Source organism: Crinia signifera, chromosome 1 (genome assembly GCF_055691185.1).
Source record: "Crinia signifera chromosome 1, ASM5569118v1, whole genome shotgun sequence".
NCBI classification, from domain to species: Eukaryota; Metazoa; Chordata; class Amphibia; order Anura; family Myobatrachidae; genus Crinia; species Crinia signifera.
The window spans coordinates 456,590,282-456,608,717 of record NC_139217.1 but is presented as its reverse complement, the minus strand read 5'-3'; the positions used below and the strand labels follow the sequence as shown (position 1 = coordinate 456,608,717).

At 43.5% G+C, this 18,436-nt stretch overlaps 1 protein-coding gene across 1 annotated transcript in view; it reads right to left on the bottom strand.

The window, feature by feature from the left end:
* The window catches only part of DCC (DCC netrin 1 receptor), a 611,994-nt gene that overhangs the window by 262,194 nt on the left and 331,364 nt on the right, over nucleotides 1-18,436 (bottom strand). The window contains exon 5 of the mRNA XM_083151819.1: nucleotides 16,242-16,378. Coding sequence (XP_083007945.1) covers nucleotides 16,242-16,378 — 137 coding nt within the window. The remainder of the gene's footprint in view (nucleotides 1-16,241; nucleotides 16,379-18,436) is intronic.

Genomic DNA, 18,436 nt, shown 5'->3' with positions numbered 1-18,436 from the left:
CTGCACTCCGCTTACTGTGTGTCATCACTATCCAATCACAGACCAGCTATACAGACTGTGTGAATGCACTGCGCTCACTGTGTGACATCACCATCCAATCACAGGCCAACCAACTATACAAACTAGTGAGTGCACTGCATTTACCGTGTGACATCACTATCCAATCACAGACCAGCTATACAGACTGTGTGAATGCACTGCGGTCACTGTGTGACATCACCCTCCAATCACAGGCCAACCAACTCTACAAACTAGTGAGTGCACTGCGCTTACCGTGTGACATCACTATCCAATCACAGACCAGCTATACAGACTGTGTGAATGCACTGCGGTCACTGTGTGACATCACCCTCCAATCACAGGCCAACCAGATATACAAACTAGTGAGTGCACTGCGCTTACCGTGTGACATCACTATCCAATCACAGACCAGCTATACAGACTGTGTGAATGCCCTGCACTCACTGTGTGACATCACCATCCAATCACAGGCCAACCAACTATACAAACTAGTGAGTGCACTGCGCTTACCGTGTGACATCACTATCCAATCACAGACCAGCTATACAGACTGTGTGAATGCACTGCACTCACTGTGTGACATTACCATCCAATCACAGGCCAACCAACTATAAAAACTAGTGAGTGCACTGCACTTACCGTGTGACATCACTATCCAATCACAGACCAGCTATACAGACTATGTGAATGCACTGCGCTCACTGTGTGACATCACCATCCAATCACAGGCCAACCAACTATACAAACTAGTGAGTGCACTGCGCTTACCGTGTGACATCACTATCCAATCACAGACCAGCTATACAGACTGTGTGAATGCACTGCGCTCACTGTGTGACATCACCCTCCAATCACAGGCCAACCAACTATACAAACTAGTGAGTGCACTGCGCTTACCGTTTGACATCACTATCCAATCACAGACCAGCTATACAGACTGTGTGAATGCACTGCGGTCACTGTGTGACATCACCATCCAATCACAGGCCAACCAACTATACAAACTAGTAAGTGCACTGCGCTTACCGTTTGACATCACTATCCAATCACAGACCAGCTATACAGACTGTGTGAATGCACTGCGGTCACTGTGTGACATCACCATCCAATCACAGGCCAACCAACTATACAAACTAGTGAGTGCACTGCGCTTACAATGGCATCAGTCTCTAATAAGAGGGGAAATCGCTGTCACTAGTGACCTCTGAGGATTAACATACAGCATGGACTCAGCACTGGTGCAGGAAATAATTGCAGTTTTAATGTATAAAACAAAAAATAGTGCCATAAAATGATTCATCCTTTGGCTGGTTTTTAATGCTTCAAGTGGACAGTTCGGCTACACCTGCCAATTTAATTAAGAAATTACTTTTTAATTTTTTTTGTTCTGTAATGAAGAGTTCTGTGTTGCTGGCCAGCCAGCTGCGTACAGGTTAACAATCCAGGTAATGTCACCAGTACAGCTCAGACCTGCAGTGCAGCCATGCACGGCTGCCCCAAGATTGTTCCATAAATGTTGGATGGCTTATCTGTCACACACTCTTTGAAGTTACGAGGCAGTGTGCCAGCTCCTCTCCCTGGAGAACCTCATTTAAAAAGCTAGACAGGAATAAATGAATGTGGCTCATCTGTCATGTAGTGGCTGTTTGGCCGGTCTCTATGCTAACTGCTGGCCTCGTCCTCACCCAGTTCACCGGATTGTAATGCCGGCGCTGCTGATAGATTGTGGCACTGTATCAGAGCTACACCGATCGTTGTTACAGAGACTCTAATGTACATCTGAATTCAGGGACCACACACAACGGACTAATCTCTCCACTACTGGACGGGGAAGAGTTTGTTACCTCAAAGTTCTAGAGCAGGCCTGGACAACCTGTGGCTCTCCCGAAAAAAAAAGAGAAAATAGGCACCCTGCGCTTCCTATTGGGGTAGATGGAATGACTGAATGATGGTCATTTACTTTTTGTGATCTTCTATAATGAATGGTTATTTTTCCTCGAGTAAGGTTCTTCAAGTGGAAGCGCGGACTATTTTTTCCTTTTTTCCTGAACCTGTAGCTCTCCGGCTGTTGTGAAACAAAAGGGATTCCAATTGCTAGAAACACAGGGCCGGATTCATAGATGGACACACACATTGTTGATGCAGTTGTGCTGTGATCAGTGTGCGTATCAAAATCAACCTCTGCAGATTTACTTGCAGCTGTAGAGCCCTCAAGATGTCAGGAAAGCCACAGACTCATTCAGGAGGCTGGCGGTCAACTGATGTGTATACGATGTTTCTGCTTGTGGACCTAAGTGGACCTAGGTGGTGGACCTAAACATAAGTCAGCATCTGGGTCATTAGCAAGTTATCGCAGCGAGCGCATCTGAGATAGCATTAGTGCCCAACTACGAATCTGAGGGTTGGACCTGCAGCTCCAACTGGGGCACAACTTGTTTCCAGAGACTAGGACACAGCAAGATTATAAAATTAGACCAGTGGTGGCCAAACTGGTCTTCAAGGTCTACCAAATGTCCATGTTTTCCAGGCTCCCTGTGGATCTGTACAATGTGTAGGTTAGGAATGGGAGTTAGTAATAATTGCACCTGTGCTCCAGCTGGGTGTTCTGGAAAATGTGTCCTGTTGGTAGATCTCGAAGACCGGTTTGGCCACCCCTGTATTAGACTATAGGACAAATGGAAACAAGATTAGATCTCAGGTTGGGAGGTCTAAGCTTATTACGACGAAAGACTCTTTGGAGAGCCCAGGTCAAAACCTAGGCATCAACTCTTTAACTCTTTGTTATCTGGAGCCAAGTCAAGTTTTCGTGGAGCGCAACGTACGGCCAGATCTCACATCCTCCGAGAATAACGGGTTTCCAGTCCATTTGAGCGAAGCGCCTAGCCCTAGATGAAGCTTTAATTGCTTTGATAGGCTGCGTTCTCATGAATATTGTTTTAGCTTAAAAGAAAATAGCCGCTGTTGCTTTGTGCTAGTTACACTTCAGGCATAGACGGAAAAAGCTTTCTTAGCGGGGGAGCTTAAGATGTAATTTGGCTCTTAATTTATATCCATCTTATCTTCCCATAGGCGATGCTATTCTATTTTAGATCTCCAGTAAACACTTGTTTTATTGCATCAAAGTAATATTGAGGCAGCGATATCATCAGCACGTCTTACCCTGCGATCCCATTAGCGCTCACTCAGCGCCATCCCACGCTGTGCCATTTTTCCTTTCCATTAGCAATTGGCCATGTCTGTATATTTGATGTTTGCTAAATGTACATGGTTATATTTATTATTGGTGCATTGGCGACTCGGGGGTAGATGTAGGAAGTGGTGATAAGAGAGGAGAAGTTAGCCAGAGGAGGAGTGGCCCATGGCAACCAATCAGCACTGCAGTAACATCTATAATTTGCATAAAATTATACAGAGCAGCTGATTGGTTGCCATGGGCCACTCTGGCTCACTTCTCCTTTTATCACTGCTTCATACATCTACCCCTCAGAAACATACCATTGCTGGTACATGAGCTTCTATCATTTACTGTCTCTTTTTACAGGGTAGGCATCAAAATGTTGACTGTATGAAGGTCGACATACATTAGGTTGACTACTAAATGTTGACAGGGCTTCGGTCGACACTTGAAATAAGTCGACATGGCTACGGTAGTCAGGGCCGGAAGGTCAACACCAGCATTAGGTCGACTTTTTTTGTTCCGAATTTCCACGCAAGTCGACATGGACAACGTATCAGTGTATAGCGTCCCCTCCCAGCGAGTGGGTCTGAATCGGGCCCCATATGGGCAAGTCAAATAGTGACCCCAGAGGTAACTGTACCCATAAAGCATGCATGTCCAAACTATGGCCCTCCAGCTGTTATAAAACTACAAGTCCCATCATGCCTTGCCACAGTTTTGCTATTAGGGAGTGCTAAAACTATGGCAAGGCATGCTGGGATGTGTAGTTTCACATTGGCTCGAGGGCCATAGTTTGGACACGCCTGACCTACAGTAGAGAACATACAAAATAAATATAATGCTTATAGGGAAAGCAATGTTACATTGAATAAATAAAATCTCTTCCTCTGTGTATTCAGCACAGGATCCTCAATGGCAGAAGTCATCAGTTATTCCCGTATCATTTAAACGCACTTAATAGCTCTGGTAGTAAATGTATAGCAAGTGCCAATAGGATTATATCTCTGTTCCTGATTCTCTTTTATGTTCATTGTGCGCTCAGCACGGGCTCTGTGAGAAACATTTTATTTAAGTTCATAATTAATTCACGCCTTAGGGCCTATCAAATGCTTTCGCCAATCTTCCGGTTGTAGAATTCTGATTTCGTACTAAGTTTATAGTTGTGTTTCTCCTTCAGTCTGTGCTGGAATGAAAGAGAAAGGAGGTATCGTAATAAACAGGACTTGTTCAGGAGGCAGCTCTGCTGAGGGGGGGAATCCAAATTATAAAGATAAAATGGAAACTATTACAGTGTTCATCTGGGCCCCATTCCACCTTTACCTTCTATCAGATGAGATATTACATTACTTCAATCTGCATAGTGTAAATGCATATTAACTACAGGGCTGTAGAAGGGCATTAGACACCATGAGCCGTCCTCTTCTCCCTCACGCCCCCACACTAGCCATGGCCATCGTTATGTTTACCACTGATGGTTGCCATTAGTGGTGACCTGGCAAGTAACCATCAAAGGCTGCAAACTATTTAATGGATGACCATGCTGTTTTACTAACTGTCCCGTGGGCCAATCAGAACTTGTGGGTGGAGCTCCATGAGTGATGGGGATGGATCTACAGTATAGTTAGAAAAAAAAGAACATTGGTTGTACAGATGTCAAAACCATCTACCCCCCCCCCCCCCCCCTTAGATGGCAAACATATTCTCCATTGGCCATAAACCATTCATAATTTGAAATCAGTGATTTCAACGTCTATTCACGGGCTACAGGGGGGGGGACTCCCAACTGCCCCAACCGGGGGACACTGCTGGCGGCAAAAGGGACACGGGAATGTCCCAAAATACCGGGACATTCCCGCGATAAGAGGGACAGTTGGGAGGTATGCTCTAATCCATGCTCTCATCATCACACGCATTGATTATTGCAATAGTCTCCTTATTGGCCTTCCCCAATACAGACTCTCACCACTACAGTATATCATGAATGCAGCTACGAGGCTAATCTTCCTAGCCAGACGTTCATCATCTGCAAAGCTACTCTGTCAGTCACTTCATTGGTTGCCTGTATGCTACCATATTCAATACAAAATTATATTACTTACACACAAAGCCATAAACCAAACTACACCAACATACATATCCTCTCTTATCTCAAAGTATCATCCAACACGACCTCTACGCTCCTCCCAAGATCTGCGTCTCTCATTCAACCCTCATTACTCGCTCACATTCCCAACTGCAGGACTTTCTTCGGGCTGCTTCCACTCTGTGGAATGCCCTCCCAAGCACAATAAGACTCTCCTCCAGTCTCCAAACCTATAAGCGTTCCCTAAAAACTCATCTCTTCAGGCAAGCTTATCAAATTCCAGAACCAGTCATAGAACCTTGCATTCTGGTGGAATTGATGCAATAAAGAATACACTATCTACAGTATCCATCCCTATGTATCAATGCCTATTTCCCTGTAGATTGTAAGATGGCGAGCAGGGCCCTCTTATATCATTTTGACTGTCTGTAAATACCTTGTTTGTTGTATCACTGGCCCCTTTGTAAAGCCCAATGGAATATGCTGCGCTATATAAGAAACTCTTAATAAATAAATAAAATAAATAATACGGGGCAACTGTATGTGATACTGTATAATATATTCTAAGACCACAGTAGGACATAGGAGACCGGAATGTATATCTGAGAACACGGGGCTGCTGTTTTCCCAGCCAATGATCTGTAAACAGATTTTCTCCGTGGGGACCAAGGACATTAACAATTTAGGAGAGAGTTAAACTGATTTACTACCTGAGGCCGAAACAGTGAAAACATCTGTTACCGCATTTACTGTTACAAAAAGTTCACTGCATTTTTATCACACTCCAACAATGTCTAGAAGTTTCCATTCATAGCTACGTTACTATGGGGCTTATTTAGTATTTGTGTCCCGACAATATTCATTTTTTAGCGACACATATCGCGGCAAGAGCACATGTTACATCGGAGCAGTTTATGGACACAGTCTTGCCGGAACCTGGCTTCCGAAGGACAAAGTGATCACTCTACTTATGTGTTAGACCAGGCTGGGCTAACTGCACATGAGCACTTATATTTGTTTTGAATGAAATGTATATATTAACCCTTTAAATGCCGACATCTCTGTGAGAGATGTTCAAAATATCCGCTAAAAATCCCAGCGTCTCTCACATGTGTTATATAAATATAAATAAATAATGCGTAAACAAAGATTAGATTTCCTATATAAGATAAACATTACAGGCCGTTATGATGTATAACAAAGTTTGCTCTGCAATTTTTACACCTATTTTGACAAATTCACTCGGCACTCAAAGGGTTAAGCTCATTATACGGGACCAGGCACAGAAGCCTGTAGGCTTTGTCTTTAATACAGGTTACAGACCTCTGGGGTGACTTCTTACACCCACAGTAATGAAGATATGGGATATATTACACCTCTACAGCAAAAGTCCCCCCTACCTCTCCAGGAGAGGACAGCCAGCTCCGTGACGCAGGTGGGCGGGGCCGCTGGTGTGATGAAAAAGGGGCAGGATGGATGAGTTGTTTTGGGGCATGGTCAGTGTGATCGCTGACCATACCCCTGTGTGGCCATACCCCTGCGATGCAATGCCGGTATTACAGGCATTGCACAGTGGTTGGTACTGCTACAATTACGTGATTTGCATCATTTGTCACACAGACAGCCCCCCCCCCCACACACACACACATCGAGGGTGGGTGTCATGGGAGGCTGGCGGCAATGCAGGGGACTTATTCTCTTTTTCGGGGATGGGAGGCAGACCCAATTTTGGGGAGCCTCCCGGCCATTCCAGGAGGGTAGGCAACACTGATTTATAACATTGGTTTAAACCAATTTTTTTACACATTTTTTTTGTTTAATACATTGTGATTGCAGGAACACCGTGACTTCTTTAAAAATTGTAAGGGAGTCCCTGTTATTATTCCACATTTTTGTTGCTTGTAAACTGAACCAATGCAGGAAATCACACACACACACACACAACAAAGATATAGGTAAGAGAGGTGCTAAATCTGCCTAGCTTCAAGCATCTCCCCCAACATTCCCATATTATTATTATTATTATTATTTTTTTTTTTTTTTTTTTTTACAGTTTCTTATATAGCGCAGCATATTCAGTTGCGCTTTACAATTGGAAACAACAGTGATTAAACAAACTGGGTAGAAACAAACAGACATAGAGGTAGGAGGGCCCATAGATCAGGAAAAAAAAAAACACAGTTAAAACTCACAATCTTAAAGAGTAAACAATACCAACACATTAAAAAGGCAATACACAGAGGAACACTTAGTTTGGATCTCTTTTGACGAGATAAAAAAATGAGAGATGAAAAGGATGTAGAGCCATGTGCAAGAAATGTGGATACAGTACGGATGGTGTAATGGTTAACATTACTGCCTCACAGTGCTGAGGTCATGGGTTCGATTCCCTCCATGGCCCTAACTGTGTTTGTATATTCTCCCTGTACTTGCGTCGGTATACTCTGGGTACTCCGTTTTCCTACCACAATCCAAAAATATACTGGTAGGCTAATTGGCTCCCAACAAATTAACCCTAGAATGTCTGTGTGTGCATGTACATGTGGTAGGGAATATAGATTGTAAGCTCCACTGAGGCAGGGACTGATGTGAATGTTCAAATATTCTCTGTAAAGCGCTGCGGAATATGTGTGCGCTATATAAGAAACTGCTAATAAATAAATAACTTTGGATTGTTATGTTAGAAAGCATTAAAACATGGTTGATCAAGGGTTCTAATACAAAGCAATGTTTCACATTATAATTATATCAAACTGGATTACATTTTTTTCCACAAAAACAGTAATGCAAAAAAAAAAAGGTTATATTTAAACATTTTTTTTCCCATCTGATATAGATATATTATAGTCTCATAGGTTGACACTATAATATATTCAGATTGCACTTTCTTTCTTTACACCCAGGCAGAACATCAGTCTTTCTGTGGGTTCTTAAAAAAACATAAATTACATTTTCCGGGAACTTGCCTAATTTACGGCCTTGGGTCCCCCGAGTGCCATCTCACCTTGCTGCATCAGCAGACACTCATTGATCTGACCTCCAGCTCTCAGACCCCGCAGGTCTCCTCTGTGCTGCTGTGCTGATACATCTCCATAACTCAGAGCTACTGGTGCATTCCCTCTGCTAACAGCTGGGAGAGTAGAACCCAGCCGCGCTTCCCGCTAATACCTGCATCATTACAAAGCACTTATGGGGCAATGTATGATTCAGTATTATTACAGTCAATGCCATGCTAATGGACAGAGGCATGTTTAATATAACAGAAGTCTTCTTCTCCCCACAGGACCACTTATATCGCCAATTTATAAGATGCAGCCGCAGCTAGCCTCTGTTCATCAAACACCAGCTCTATAAATGGGACAAATCAAATGATTCTGTTTGCTGACGGCAGCTACCGGCGGGCCTGCGAATGTGTTAGGTCTGTTACATGTACTGGGAGGCTGGGCTGCTGTTACACATTGTTGGGCTTGGGTCTGCCAACATAGAAAGGACATCCCCTGCCTGAATAAAGATTCAACATGTTCTGACATCACAAATGTTGCCGACCTGCAGGAAACAGGGCGCTGTTTTGAAAAGTCCTCCCCGCACTTCAGCCCACTGTTGTTGGTTCTGGTTTGTTAGGTCCACCGTCAATAGGTCCACCATTATTGGTTGATGTTGACAAACGGTCGGCATAAGCAATAGGTTGACATGGCAATGGTCAACACATGTAAAGGTCTAATAAGTTTTTCACAATTTTTTAAATTCAGAAAACTTGTTCATTCTTTGCGATCCACGTGGACTACAATTGAGAACGGTAAAGTATGCTGAGCAAGGGTACAAGTTACACTAATTGGGGGTCGGTGTAGACCAGGCATGTCCTACGTTGGCCCTCCAGATGTTGTGAAAATACACATCCCAGCATGCTTTGCAATAGTTTTGCTATTAGAGAATGCTAAAACTATTGCAAAGCATGCTGGGATGTGCAGTTTCACAACATCTGGAGGGCCAACTTAGGACATGCCTGGTGTAGACCATTGATTTTCTACCTTTTTCAACATGCAGCACACCAAACAAGATTTAAAAAATTGCCAAGGCACACCTTCAGACCCCCACAGGGAAAAACACAATGGCCGCCATAAAAAAAACATTGATCCCCATATGAAAAATCACACTGGTCCCCACAGTTAACAAAAAAAAAATACTTTGGCCTTCACATGAGATCAGTGAATAACAGCTGAACTGGTGGTGGTGTCTGTAAACTAGTCTGGACTCTAGCTCTGGTGGCGTACTTGAGAACAGCTCAAAGCACGATAGTGTGCCGTGGCACAGTGGTTGAAAAACACTTGTGTAGACAGATGTCGACATAGACACCATAAATTTAAAAAATTCACATCAACCTTTTAACAAGTCGACCATTTCCATGTTGTGTAAAGGGGTGATTAACTTTTAGCCTCACGGCCAAAGGTAAACGGGCGCCTAATAGGGTGTTGTGTCAAGCTGCTCCTACTGGGGGGTGTCAAACCCCTAACAAAGCTACAGATGGCAACAGAAGGCGGAGCGCTATAAAATGGATCAATCGGTTAATTTTAAAAGCAATGCACAATATTTATTAGTAAAAATACTCAAATTAATAGGGTATCAAAATAAGACAATTAGTAGTTTTATGTATATTAAGATACATGATACTCAATAAGATATATAGGAATGAAGGTTGTATACTTATTGGTATGGAGTCCCGTTTGATGTTAGAAGGTGACGGGACTTTTTCATCTTAGTGCCCAGGGGTAGCAGATGTCAGTTTCAAACTTCCCGTTTGAAACTGACTCCAAATCTGCTACTCCTGGGCACTAAGCTGAAAAAGTCCCGTCACCTTCTAACTACTTTGGGATACCACCACCTGCTCACTGTGGATTACAAATATTGCAACATCGTTGAGGACACCCCTCCATTTGGGGACAGCTTATTTCCTCCAGCGTTATTCTATTAATCCTGCAAAATATATGGACTCCCGGTATGGATCCACCCAGGGGAAATTGAGCATTTCTAACCATCAAAGAGCTCTTAAAAAGGACATCAAACGGGACTCCATACCAATAAGTATACAACCTTCATTCCCATATATCTTATTGAGTATCACGTATCTTAATATATGTAAAACTATGTCTTATTTTTATACCCTATTAATTTGAGGATTTTTAGTAATAAATATTGTGCATTGCTTTTAAAATTAACCGATTGATCCATTTTATAGCGCTCCACCTTCTGTTGCTATCCATTTCCATGTCGACCTAATAACTGTCAACCGAGAAGCTGTTGACCTAGTGATCCATGCCCACACAGACGGGTGCAGCTCTCCAAGTAGGAACCAAGGGTGGCCCCCCTCTATGTCTGATCCTGGGGTTCCAGTCCCTGCAGTCCCCCACTTAAGACAGCCCTGCCAGGAGGGCCTGATTCTGAAGCTTCACGCAATTCAGAACGCACTCAGATCTTGCGCCATTTAAACAGCTCCCAGACACCAACAACTAGGAACTGAGCGGACCGTACATTTACTTTCTCCTTGGCGTATTCTGTTTCCTACGAACAATAAAATATAACAGTATAGAAAAAGTTTTCTTTTTTTTTTTTTCAGATTTGCAAAGCAGAGGAACAACATCGTAGCAAGAATTATGTATTTTGCTGTTAAATTACAGGGTGAGGCTGAGTTTTATTGTTTGCTGATTTTTGAATTGTATTCCGGAACAAAGGATATCGGAAAATATAATTCCTTTGAGGCCATTTTTATATATTTATGTTTACAGAAAATTGATGTGGCACATTCCGTTTTATCCATCGGCTTTTGTGTGGTTCCAGCGCAGTCCGCGTATCTCTGCATCTCGCTAACAATAGGATCTCTCAGGCACTTAACCGTCTATTCTTTTCTTTGTGAGCGTAAACAAATAATAGCTGTCTAAAACAGTCATCTTACATAATTGTTAAAGAAAAGCTGGCATGGAGATACAGCTGTATTATGTTGTGTGAAATTAAATATGATTGAAGGTAATGCGCTTTGTCACTGGAAAGCGCTCTCAGAAATGTGCAAGTCAACTAGAAAAGGTTATGAAAAGTCACACATCATAGGCTGGATTTGGGGGGGGGGGGGGCACGCATATAACAAGCTGCCCTCTTCCCTCCGGTTGTTAAAGCCCTCTTCTCTTCACATGTCACTCGCAGCTCTCCTATACTCCAACACTCAGTGACCATCTTTGTCCGCATACTCCTCTCCATCATTGGCCTCAAGCCTCTAGTTGTATGTTGATCACGTCCTCACTATTTATATGTAAGCTGTGATGTGTATTGAACTGTGGCGCTCTTTATTTGAACTCTATTTTTGTTATTTATTCAATGTTATGCCAAGTTTTGTCTCCCTGTACTGTTCCTTTGTACGGCGCTGCCTAAGACTTGTGGCGCCTTAATAATAATAACTGTCAGGTACACATTTTGCTTTAAGGAAAGTCTCTAGGACACGTGGGCATGCGTTTAGACTAAAGGAGAAAAGACTTCGTACCCTCAGAAGGAAAACTATTTTACGGTCAGGGCAATTACATTATGGAGAGGTGATGTGGGAAGACACAATAAATACATTCAAAATAAGGTTGGACATGCATTTATTGGTTAAAAAACATCCAGGGGTACAATCATAAATTCTCCGAAATGAAATCAAAATACTCAATATATATATATATATATATATATATATATATATATATATATATATACACAAGAGCACCGACGTTTCAAGGCTTCTGTGCCTCTTTTTCACACCAAAAGAGGCACAGAAGCCTCGAAACGTCGGTTCTTTGTGACACCTGCACTAAAGTTTGCTTTTTGGATTTAAACCCGTGAGTGCCGCCCGTCCTTTCTTTGCTCTTGTACACATGCTACATTGGGAAGGCAACGCGGTCCTTTGCAGCAAGACAACCAGAGTGCCGACCGACCTCCGAATATATATATATATATATATATATATATATATATAGATGTAGCAAACAGACCAGACACTCTAACCAAAGGTTCAGATTGATGGACGTACGTAGCCTAAACTACTATGTAAATATCATCTCACTCATCCCCACTTCTGCCACCAAATTTGAAGCATGAATACTTTAGTTTAATTGTGATAAACATGGCATTGGAGTGTTGTTATAATTGGAGGGATCTGCTGTGGTCCATGTTAATGGAGGGGTCAGATTTGGGGTGGAGCTCCGGGGGGGGGGGGGGGGGGGGGGGGGGGCTCCAGGCGGGGGGGGGGGAGTAATTTAAAGCAAAATGGCTTTGTCCCTAAGGGAGAGTTGTTACATGCTGTGTTGACAGATTGGTTGCTGATTTATCTCTCTCCACTTTCTCTCTGTCCAAGCTTTGATAAATCTATATACTGCTAGGTTGGTGGTAGTAAATTCCAGATGAGAGATTCAGTAGTGGTAAAGTAAAAACCTACTATATACTGTACATCCCCACAGGGCTAGCTTGTGAGCCTCGGGCATCCATACATCGGCACACTCCCCCAGTTTTCTGCCTTCTCTCTTGCTTTTTACAATGTTTGGAGCTGGGGATCTCTGTTCTTGGGAGTATGCCACTGCATTGTGACACATGCGTATGGTACACAGTGTGCATGCGTTGGGTTCCCTTGGTGTGGCCACTCACAAGATGATTGACAGCTGTTGGCCGTTTGTGGGAGGCAACCCATCCCTTTCTGGGAGTGCCCAGGAAAACGCAGGTGGCACTTAGCCATTGGGAAGGAGTTGAGTTATTGCGAATGGATTTCCCCGTGTTTGCATGACTGTGAACATATTCCCAGCCTGCACAGGGCCGAGATCTACACCGAGCCCAGCGATCAGGTCTGAATCAGGCCCATAGCCCATTCTAACATAAATAAATCATTTTGGCTTCATCTTCTACCCACAGACCCGCCAATCGTGGCATTTTGACTTGGGGGTGTGGCCTAATGATTGAAATCTGCCTTGCCCATGCCCCCAACTATTCCATCGATCTTTAAAAGTAAATGGGAGTTTTTGCATGTAACGTACTGTAAGTGTGTGCGAGTGTTTCTATGTGTTTGCATGTTTTTGTATGTATGTATATGGTCTATGTAATATATTTATACACACACACACACACACATAGAGGAACTCCCTCGAGGAATTCAGCATCTGTCCCTGATGCTCAAGCTCCTATACATCAGCAGTGTGCATGTAACAGTGAGTACGGATGTTTATACTACAATATCTAGCAATAAACCATCACCACTGGTTAAGTAACTGGGCTATTCATAGCTTAGGTCCATCCCTGTTCTGCTGGTGTGTGCCCATATATCACTGCAGTATCACCGCCTGCACACACAGCATTTCAGCACTATTTCATTGTGTAAATAAATGAATAAATGATTGTTTGTCATGGTATCATTCTACCAATAGCGATGCACGCCGTGGACTGTAATACACTCAGTATCTGTATCTTATATTTATAATTCACTGAACACTACGTTTCGAATTCTAGTCCCAGAAGGTATCTGCACATACTGTATCAATACCAGTTTAATACAATGGTTGATTGACAGTTGTTACAATCAATCGTTGTTTCTGCTCAGGGAAGAAGGTCAAAAGTTATGGAGAAATAATGTTTGTACCAGAGATCCCTACAGGACACAACTGGAGTGATAAGGGCAGGAGGGTGAAGGAGTGAAGCACCCGTCTTCTAAGACACAACCTTGTTACTTTCTATACATTATCTTCACAGTTAGTCTGTGTTATCCTTTAAGCTACAATATGCATCTACTGTAATTCAATGCAGTATACAGCTGAACACGGACCCATTGCTCCATTTATTGCTGAGAAGCTTGTAATAATTCTCCACAGACAAGTTATACTATATATAGCTTAAGAACACATAGACAGACGCAGGGGGGGTTTCTGTTTGCCCGGAAACCCCCTTCCTTTTGGAAAGCGCCTTAAATTATGACAACAATAGCACTGGTTTATAATATGGTCAATACAGCTGCCACCACATCATGCAGTGTAAGGGACAGAGCAGGGCTAGTGCACATGCCCAGTGTACCAGCTTCTTCTACCACATTTACTGTATGTGTGGATCTGAGCCCTCAAACATCACAATGGACCAGAGAGCAGCTGCCAGGAGGAAGAGACAGAAGCCTTACCAAGTGGGAGATTGTGAGCTTGGAGCTTGCAGTATTGGGTCTATTATGTTTCTGTGTTGATTATGATAGGTTTGACCTTTTCTTGACCACTTATCTTATTTAAATGTTTGAAACAGCCTATACTATAAACCATATGTACTGTTAAATATTAATACTGTATTCCATACAGTATCCAGTGTATAAAGATACCAATTTTCAGGGCTGTTACCACTCCCCCCCAGACATCCATACTTACTCCCATGCACTGCAGAGTGGAAGATTTTGGATTACATTTGAAAAACCCCCTCTAAAAATCCTGCGTTTGCCACTGGAATCGTATACCTCCAGACTAGCTGGTAACAGTTCAACCCAGCAGACATCAAACCTTCTAAAGGAGGCAAGTGGACAAACATTGATACATAGGGGGTTATTCTGGTTCACTCCTTCTGGCAAATTCCTTCTTAGATGGACAAAACCATAGGCACTACAGGTGGGGCAGATGTAACATGTGCCCAGGAGAGAATTAAATTTGGGTGAGTTATTTTGTTTCTTTGCAGGGTAAATACGGACTGCATTATTTTTACACTTTAATATAGATCTCACTTTGGGCGGGATGTATCAACATACATCACCGCCCTTCGCACGGCAGCCGCCGCGATGCTACCGCATATGTACTAACATATGCGGCCAGCATCGGGCTGCGGTAACGGAGACCCCCGCTATACCTGTGATGTGGTCTGCGGGGGTCTCCGTCACCTCCCGGCGGCTGCCAGCGTCCCCCTGCGTCTCCTCCTCCCCCCTGAAGCCGGATGTCCTCCCGGCTGTCACACCAGGGGGAGAAGGAGGTTAAAGAAGGGGGGGAGGGGGGGGGGGGCGGCGCGCGGACGGCATACGGCGAAAGAAGCCCATAGGCCTCTATAGGGTATCGCCACCCTCTGGGTGGCGATACCCAGCCTTGCAAAAACGGGGCGAACCGGTGATGATACATAGGAAAATGCGGTAAAACGGGGGTTTTACCGCATTTTCCCTTTAGTACATCCCGCCCTTTGAAGTAAAACCCCACCAAATCTAACTCTCTCTGCACAAGTTACATCTACCCCACCTGCAGTGCACATGGTTTTGTCCATATCATAAGGAATTTGCCAGACGGAGTGAACCAGAATAATCCCCATTGAATGTGATGGCAGATAAGAACCACTTGGCCCATCTAGTCTGCCCTGTATATGAACATGATAACATACTGTACTAGGCTTAATTTTGTTGGGTTCGGTTCAACCCCACAGGGTTGAAATGCAAGAGATCAACATGGAAAAAAGGTTGACACAAGTAAACAGTCGACATGAAAATGGTCGACACATGAAGCGGTCGACATGCATTTTTTAAGATTTTTGGGGTGTACATTTTTTTATCTTGTAGGACATGGACCCCCAATTGGTGTCCTTTAACTCTACCAATCCCAATTGTAGTCCACTCAGTTGGTAAAAAGTTTAGGAAATGAAGGGAAAAAAAAGTTAAAAACTCGTGTCAACCATAATCATGTCGACCAATAGAAGACCACTTTACACACCGCAAGCTCTGAACATGGCTGTGGCGGGAATCGAACCCAGATCTCAGTGCTGTTATACTAATCATTACACCACCTGAGAAGTTGCTCATAGCAACCAGCTTCTTGTTATAATTTCCCCAACTGTCTTAGCTAGAATCTGATTGGTGGATAAGAGCTTTATTTTATCTATATGAACAGGTCTGACGCATCTCATTATGACACAATAATAAAACGGGCGTTACAGTCACCCTGCAGCACTTACCCGAGACGCTCAGTTCCGCTGAGGCGCTGCTGTTTTCGTTTTTGTAGGTGACCACGCAGGTATACGTCCCGGCATAATTATCCGTTACATTCGTAATCAGCAGATTGCTGCCCCCCAGCAAGGAATATTTCATTGTCCTTGAAAATGAAGGAAATTAAAAATTATGGAGGAAGAAATGGGGTTTCCCAGTGATAATTTGGGGGTATAGAGAACTTATCAGCATTATCTTAGCGGCCTACCATAAAATTTTTGTTTTAAACAGCCGCAACTATCGAAGAAACCGTTTTGCTACCCGATGTTTCCGTTCGATAGCAAAAGGTTGACATGGTCAAAAGGTCAACAATCAAAAAGATCAACATTCAAAAATAGTCAGTTGGAGTTTTTCACAGTTTTTGGGTGTCGATGTCAATGTCGACACCTGCCGATATGGCCCCTAAGTTAGTGTAATGCGTACCTCTATGCTGACATGGATGGGGAAGTATGGAAAAAGTCCAAAAAGGTTACAAACTTTTTGAAAAAAAAATCATGTTGACCTTTTGAACCCCGGAGAGGAGACTGTCTACATCACTTCTGGGGGCGGGGCCTGATGGAGACATCATCAGTCCCTGCCCCCAGTAATGCAAATAGCGCAATACGCGGGTCTCCGATGAGGGGGCGGGGCTAAATATGTGTGATTTCCATATTTAGCCCCGCCCCCTTCTGCCGAAATGCCGCGATCACGGCAATTTAACGCTACGGCCACCACAAGGTACATGAGGGGGGAAGGGGACAGCCGGAATCTGGGAGGGATGCCCCCCTTTCCGGGGGGATGGGAGGGGGACCCGATTTTCGGGATCTTCCCGGCCATTCCGGGAGGGTTGGCAACCCTGGCTTAAAGATGGATATCCTTAAAACCTGAATTGTTGGGGGGGGGGGTATATATATTTAGGTATATAAGGTATAGTTTTCTATATGTGCTTGATACTAAAATTGATTCTGTACTGCACAAACCATTATTATATGTTGCTTGGTAACATCTGACGACTGTGATTCATTCAGTAACTCAATACTAGGACGCAATAAGACAATAACATTCCAGAAAATAAAAAAAAACATAAAAGTTCTAAGTCTCCGTTGATTACAATCATATTGGAGGGACAGAAGCAACATCGGTCAGCTGATGTTTTACTCTACCCAGTTATTTTATGTGTTTAAATCACACTCGGGTGTTTTTTTGATATATGATTGTGTTTATTCGATGGGTCTATGCTGTTGTTTGCAATCCCTGTTTAGCCTCACAGTCCTATAATTTCCCACTCCACAGCCAGTGAGGTGTATGATGCTTCTCCGGGGATAAAGACAACGACCGCCTGTTCCAGTGGAACAATCAGAATTAATGATATTTCGGGTTGCAGCTGTGACATGTTATCTCTCGCACTCTCCACAATGCTGTCATTACATCTGAGAGCTGCATTTTCCTTGGCTCCGTATTGATTGAAAAATAATATGTAGGCAATCGGACACCTCATAGCGAAAATGTATATTACAGCACAATGAGGAAACAAGTGCTTGTTCACAGTCAAGCTCAACGGAGGTGAACAAATACATAAAAATAACAAAAAAGTCATTAGCATTTATACACAGCATTTATTAATGGGAGTAATGCTGTTTAGCACAGATATGTATATGTATACAGAAAAGTCCATATGTGCTTATGGTAGTCCAGGGCTGGCCAAACCGGTCCTCGAGATCTACCAACGGTCCATGTTTTCCAGATCACCTAGCTGGTGCACAGCTGTAGTCATTACTAACTGTCACATGTCCCAGATCACCTTGCTGGTTCACAGCTGTAGTCATTACTAACTGTCACATGTCCCAGATCACCTAGCTGGTGCACAGCTGTAGTCATTACGAACTGTCACATTTCCCATATCACCTAGCTGGTGCACAGCTGTAGTCATTACTAACTGTCACATTTCCGATATCACCTAGCTGGTGCACAGCTGTAGTCATTACTAACTGCTGCATGACCCAGATCACCTAGCTGGTGCACAGCTGTAGTCATTATTGTCACATGTCCCAGATCATCTAGCTGGTGCACAGCTGTAGTCATTACTAACTGCCACATGTCCCAGATCACCGGGTTGGTGCACAGCTGTAGTCATTACTAACTGTCACATGTCCCAGATCACCTAGCTGGTGCACAGCTGTAGTCA